General features: G+C 46.2%; 1 protein-coding gene across 1 annotated transcript in view; it reads right to left on the bottom strand.

Annotated features, from left to right (window-relative positions):
• The window catches only part of NKX2-6 (NK2 homeobox 6), a 5625-nt gene extending 4496 nt beyond the window's left edge, over positions 1–1129 (bottom strand). The window contains exon 1 of the mRNA XM_019622586.1: positions 971–1129. Coding sequence (XP_019478131.1) covers positions 971–1129 — 159 coding nt within the window. The remainder of the gene's footprint in view (positions 1–970) is intronic.
• Positions 1130–6964: the final 5835 nt, after the last annotated feature.

Here is a 6964-nt window from a genome sequence, read left to right as displayed (position 1 = left end):
TACGGCAGAATACCCTATCATAGAACTTTTATATAAAATATTAAATAGTTGGATAATGTTTATCCTTTATTTTTCTATATAGATGTTTGTTTGTTTGTTTTTTTAATGCAATTACAGCTAGATGCTGAGCTGCTTAAAAAGGGCTAAATTCTTCCCTCATGTGCAAGGAAGACATGAAAGCATTTATTTTTATAGCCAGATTGGCTTTAATTACACAGCATTTAGTCCCCAGGCAGTGGTATTGTGTGAGTGTCTTGGGAGACTTTCTAGGGGCTGGGGGAAAAGGAATGGGGACACCCCTGTAGGAGACTCAAGGACACCAAGAGGGGCACCCCAAAATACCTGGGGTGGAAACAAAGCCAATTTTTTTACAAGGAGACTCTTAAAGATGTAGAATTTAAAAGAAGAGTATTTTTCAAACACTTTTCTAAAGGTACATTTTTATGGTGTGTGGTAGCTGGAACTGGCTTTGGTCCTCCCTTAATATATTTGTATTTTTTCACTAAAGCCCTGATTCTGCTCACAGGAAGGAGGGTTTGGGTTTGCTGCTGCAGAATGCTGGGGTTTGTGTTCAGCAACGTTGTGCCTACTCTGAAGGGGATCCGCCTTCTTGCTCCTACTGGGAATGGCTCTTTCCAGCACATCCTTTGTAGAAATGCTCATTTTTGGAATATGGCCTTTGTGTGGGGGTGGAGAGCTCCAAAATTCCTCTTTCCCACTTTGAGAGGACAGATCTGCTCCAGTTAGTTAGCTTCTCTCAACTTGGTGTCACGCCATGCAGAGTGTGGTTTTTTTGGATATCTCAACCTGTTTCTTTGTGTCAGCAGCAGCCGATGACAAATTTGATTAATTTGGGGGATTGGAGGGCACCACTTGGCAGATCTTGATTGTACCTGGGGAAATCTTGATCATACGTGGAGCTCACCTTACTGGGAGCAGCTGATGATTGGGGCTGGTCCCATCCCCTCACCACTGTGCCAGTGGCAACTTCTGCTCTGCCACGGATGTATTCCCGGCTTGTTTTTGACACATTTGGATTGACAAGCATCCCATCAACTGGGATGACACTAAGCAGAGCCAAACCTTCCGCTCCGTTATTTGGAGAGGCTGCATTGATGTGCATCTCCATGGGCGGTGCTGCCTGTGCCTTGTGTAATCACAGTTACCTCTGTGCCAATGATGCAAGGAGGTCCTCGATGCCTTTTTGTCACTTAAGCTGAGCGAATCACTGTGTTGAATGCACCCTTGTCTTAAAGTGCAAAACTTAACCTCAGTTTGCAGGGTTTTGGCTGGAGAAAGTCCCCAGCTCTCGTGCACACCAGGGTCCTCCAGGCTGGAGATGCTCCAGCCAGCTATTGGGTTTGGATGTCTTTTTTTTTTTAATTTCTATTTCTGTTGACTTTAGAAACCGGAGGGTCACTAACAGGAACCAGAACTGCATAAATATTGCCCATTGGAGAGGAGTGGATGAAAATCTTGGGTCATTTTATTGCTAATTGTGGCATAATGTGGAGGTTAACAGCTCTTTTGGTGCAGCTTTAGGTGGCTCAGCCCACAGTCCTTGATGCATCGTCCTCTTCCTCTGCTTTGCTTTACATCACTGTGGCTTTTCTGCATTTGGAGAGAGTTGTGGTCAGGGCACAGAGGCTGAATTTGTTACATTGGTTGTGTGCTGAGCATCCCAAAATGAGCTCCCCATCTCTGTCACTGTACAGAAAAATGCGTGCTTGTCTGGTTCCCTCCCAAGTGCTGAGCAGCCAGGTTGTGTTGGGACCTTGCTGAGAGCAAGGAGCAATTGGATGTTCATAGATCTCTGCAGATCACCTTGGCTATTGGGTAAAACCAGTTGGAAATGGGACAGCTGTGCCCAATTGGTCTAAAAATTGCAGAAATTTCACGGGTTTCCTGCTGGATCCTGCATTAAAGCCTCACCACCAAAGCTCTTCATCTCTCCTTGTGTTGTTTGAAAGTTTTGCTGCGAGTCTGAACTTTTATTTTAAGCTGGTATGTGAATCGTGTACTGCTGCTTTATCTGCAACAAACGCACATATATTTAAGGGAGGATGAGTAACTTTGTCTGCAGTTTTGTTGTTGTTGGTTTTTTTTTTTTGGTTTTTTTTTGCCTGCCTCGGAATTTAATGTGTTCTCTTGATGTATATTTAACATTGCAGGAGTTCATCTGTGAGATGCTGCTACAGTTGTGTCACTGGAACTCAAGGAAATAATAAAAAATATATAAATCGTGGTTTTTGTCCTCCTTGGCGTGGGGCTCGCGGTTGTTCTTGGCTGTGTGCTGGGGCACTGGTGCCTTCTAGTGGTGTCCCGTGGTGGAAAGCTTTTCACTATCGCTCTCAAGGAAGCAAATCCTGTTATTCATTTATTTGTTTTGTCTTACAGTAGTTTTGGCCTGCGTGTGTGTTGTGGGCTGGTGCTCCTCTGGGAGCTGCTGATTTGGGAATGGATTTCCTTCTGCTGCTGAGGTTTGCAGAGTGAAGATGCACGTTCTGGCTGCTGGGCAGCAAAGCAGAGCTTTTCCCACGTGCAAGGGAAACAGATGAGGTAGAAGCACTGGGTGTGCTGCTGGGTTGAAGCTAACATCCATTTCAATGAAGAATGTGTAATTTGCAGGGCAGTTCTTCCCTCAAGAAAATGGAGACGATGAATTCTTTGGTGCAGCTTCCATGACTCATTGCCATGTCTGTGCCTCTCCCCAGGATGCTGATGTCGGGCTGTAGGATTCTCACTGTGTCTTCAAACCATGGGTTTGGCATTGGCTGCTGTTTTTCAGACATGGGAGGGCAGCTTGCATTTTTATTTTTTAATCTTCAGTGCAAATAAAGGAGGTGCAGCTGCCCATCAGTGTCCCAGAGTGGAGATGTGCTCATGAGACAAGATCAAAAGATAAAGTGCTATTGAAGCCCTGCGAGGTGTTTTGGAGTCCTATATGTTTCTATTTGTGTTGTAGGGCCAATGCTGAATCCCTTTTTCCCATATGTAGTGCAGTGCTGAGAGGTGAGGTTTGGGTTTGGAGGGGCTGGTGATGGTGAATGTTGAGTTTGAGTTGGTGGATGTTGAGCAAAAAATAATGTATGTATGGAGCTGGTAACAGACCTCAGTTTTCTCTTGCAGCTGCAAGGAAGGCCCTGTGGTTTTTAACATCTGGTTCCACTGCATCTTCTCCCATACGTGGAGGAAGTCTGTCTTCAACCCCAAAGTGCTCAAGCATGGCCGAAAGCACGAGGTGTCATTAGTGAGACAAAGCTTTCATTTTTCTGTGAAAAGTTGCATGTTCCAGAGAGGATTTGTTTCTCTAATTGACACTAATGGTTTCTTTGGAACCAGTACAGATTATTGTGTAAATATCCTTTGAGGGTACTTTTGTAATACGTGTTATTTATCCGGTAGGCTGCAGCAAGCCCTTTAACTTGTAGGATTTCCTGCAGCAAGGAGCTGTAGGATGGTGGATATCTGCTTTGCTCCATTCTTTCATTATGTGGAAGCATTGAGTGGGCACCAATAAATAAATCCCTTCCTCTCATCCAGTCTGCATTCTACAAACTCCCAAACTGACGTCTTTCCTTGGGGTCTGTAGGTGTGTGAGATAAGCAGAAAAGGAGAAAAATATATACTGTGATCACATACTGTGATGTTTTGGATGGTGGTGATGGCCGTGGCCGTGTCCCCATTGCGTCGTCCCCATTGGCTGCAGTGCTTTGTGCACCACCAAAGCCTTTGGGGTTCCCACTGAAGTCATTTGATTAATCCAGGATCTGGGCTGTGTTTGTTCACCGCGTGCGATTATCATCTCGTTTGCCCAATTCTTTGTTTCTCATCAAATATTGTTCCTGCTCTAAAGGGTAATGAACATAAAGGCAAATATCTCACCTTTTCCCTCTTGAAATCTCATTAAGCTGCGTGTTTACCTTGGATGACAAGATGCAGCACACGGAGTGAAAGGTTTTCCGGCCACACCTTCCCCTGCTATCTTACTTTGTGCACAAAAGGAATAAAAACATTTGTATTTATTCGCCAGACTTAACTCCTTTCAAAGCCAGGGGATCCATTTGAAAGTGTTTTCTGCTGGGCTCAACAGGTGTAAAGCTGTTGTAGAGCACTGCTGAGCCCTGGTTGCAGGTGGATACAGGTGGATATGGAGATGAGAATTAATTTCAGCCCCAAATACTGAGCAATTTTGGCAGGTCATGTACCGTCCATGTGCATTGCCAGTGCAGCATCCTCACTTCGCTTCTCTTACTGATGGAGAGAGACTCCAAACATCATGAGTTGTTGAGTTGTTTTGATGGAGGGCAGGAATTCAGGTTTTTCCCATTTTCGTTTGGATGTGTTACAATTTGCACAGCAAAATTTCTTTTTTTTTTTTGCCCATAGGAAACAGAAAACAGAACTCCCCAAAAGATGGAGGTCTGCAGTGACCACCATGGCCCATGAGGACATTGGGTTGAACTGCATCTTCCAAAGGCATCACAAAGGCTCCCCAGCTCTTGCCTGTGCTGAGAGGGGATGAGGTTGTGGCTTTAGGCTTCAGCTCTGGGTCTGAGAAGCATTGCTGTTGGCTGCAGTGATGACCATTGTCAGCTCCATCTATAATTAAGCTTATTGAATGACTGGTCTTGGATTGAGGTGGGAAAGTATCTGAATCGTGCTGGGTTTGGTACCTCCTTATACTTGCATCATTAATGACATCATCAGCAGCATCATTAGTCATGGGACAAGAGGGAATGGCTCTAAGTTGTGCCAGGGAAGGTTTAGATTGGATATTAGGGGAAATTTCTTCTCTGGAAGAGCAGTAATGAATTGTAACAGGCTGCTCAGGGGAGTGATGGAGTCACTGTCACTGGAGCTGCTCAAGAACTGTGAAGATGTGGCACTGAGGGACATGGTCTGTGGGCATGGTGGGTTGGGTTGGGGTTGGACTTGGTGACCTCAGAGGTCTTTTCCAACCTTAATGACTCGGTGATACTATGGACGTGGTGGGGATGGCTGATGGTTGGAGATGATGGCCTTAGTGGTCTTTTCCAACCTTTATGATTCTGTTTCTCATCTATGCCAATACCCAGCAGCCAGATATGGGATTAGTAATACCAGGTTGGTGTAAATGGAGCTCATGCTCTGCTCGCTTCAGACCCAGTGCTTAGAAAACACATTGGATTGCAAAACCTGTTGCTGGCACCGCAGTGTTTGCAAAGCTTTCGGACATCCTCCCGCAGAGGAAGCTGTGCTGGGTGGACCTGAGAGCAGTTCTGCCCTGTGCAAACCCCACAAATCTCCAACACAGCACCCCGCAGCCCTGGCTGCCCCCACCCAGGCTCTGTTTGCAAAGAGACTTGCCCTAATCCCTCTGCTTTCCGCCACGGCATGAGGAGGACCCCTTCGTGTTCACCTGCCAATGGGTGGGAAAGTACCACAGGAAACTCCAGAGCAGTGTGTTTCCTTGCTTCCAGCCATGCTTTGTGCTCATTCCCAGGGAAAATGGGCTGACTGAGCCCTCAGAGGTTGCACTGCCTGGGGCTGAGAAATAATCTGCTTTTCCTCAAAGCTGCTTGCTGCAAAAAGCTGTGAGCACAGGGAGTTGGTGGGGAGCCCGTGTGTGGTGCTGGCCCTTCGAAACCCAGATCATGGCAATAGGAAAGGAAAAAGTGGGAACAGAACTGAGCCAAAGCAGCCACTGCAGCAGCATGAACATTACCCCCCCAATCCTTATCACCCCTCCTTGCTATTAGGCTACGATTTCTGCATAGAGACAACATGATGGCTTTGGAATATGTTTTTGAATGAAGTGCCTAGATGCACTCTGAGGGATTTTGGGTGCTCTAGTGGTTTGGATGTCCAGGTGGAGCCATAAAGAACTGACATGGTGTCCCCTTTGCCCCCAGTTTCTTCTTTTTGGGATAATACAACAAAGCCAAACCTCAGATTCCAAATACATGGCTCTGAAACCCTGTTTCTTTTCACTTTTCCTCCAAATCTGGAGCTTTCCAACCCAAAGGTAACCCGCCTGTGTTCAGAAGAAAGAGGAGGAATGCACCTTGGATGCCTTTTTGTGGAAGACAATGAAGGAGATTCACTCAGGAATGCCACGGGAGCCAATCTGGAGACTTGTGTTCTGCCACATCCCAAAGGGCTCTAAAAAAAGTAGTAAAAAAAACCATATATGTTTGTTTTCATTTTCTCTCCTTCTCTGTTCTTCACTGTGGTGAAAATCCGCTCAACTCTTCCTATGCCTCCATCACTCACCTGGATCCCTGCAAGGTGCCTGGACCACACACAGACCATGCACGGAGCATCCCTCTGGGCGAGCTGAAATCCCATTGCTACAGCCAAAACTCACATGTTGCAGTGATTAGCAGTTCTCATTTCCCCAGGGCAGGCAGAACCAGCACGTCCCATGTTGTGGTGGCAGTGGTGGCATGGCCTGGGGTGGCTGCCTTGGGGCAGCTCTGAGTGTGGGCTGTGTGGTGCCCGCCGCGAGACATCCTTACAGCAGAGTGGGATTAGAAGGAGATTAAGTGTTTCTTTGGATGACAAGAGCATCCAGCATAAGAATGGTAAATATTGAATATCCTCAAGGGTTTTGAAGAGCTCTAAATCCTGGTGCTTTGTGGATTTACTCACCTCTCTCCTTGGGGAGCATCCACACTCCCCAGGAGATTTGCTGTTTTCCCCTCCAAAGCACCTTCCTCATAACTGGGTACCAAAACAGGGGGAATGCTGCTCTGATAACACTTTGGGCATCCTTGCATTCTGCATCCCCAGCTCACGGCTCGTTGCAGTGAAGCCATTCCCACTGCTCTGCTTTGCAAATGTTGCATAGGTCAAGACTAAGATTTTTGTTGGCCTCAATCCCATGCATTCTTGCCAAGTATGTGGTTTATTGCATGCAAATGTTAGTCAGCAGTTCATTATCCAAAGGCAACCCTATTTTCTTTTTTCTGTGTTTTTTTTT

Source organism: Meleagris gallopavo, chromosome 24 (assembly GCF_000146605.3).
Source record: "Meleagris gallopavo isolate NT-WF06-2002-E0010 breed Aviagen turkey brand Nicholas breeding stock chromosome 24, Turkey_5.1, whole genome shotgun sequence".
NCBI lineage: Eukaryota > Metazoa > Chordata > Aves > Galliformes > Phasianidae > Meleagris > Meleagris gallopavo.
The sequence above is the reverse complement of the archived record's forward strand: the minus strand, read 5'-3'. Positions and strand labels throughout refer to the sequence as shown.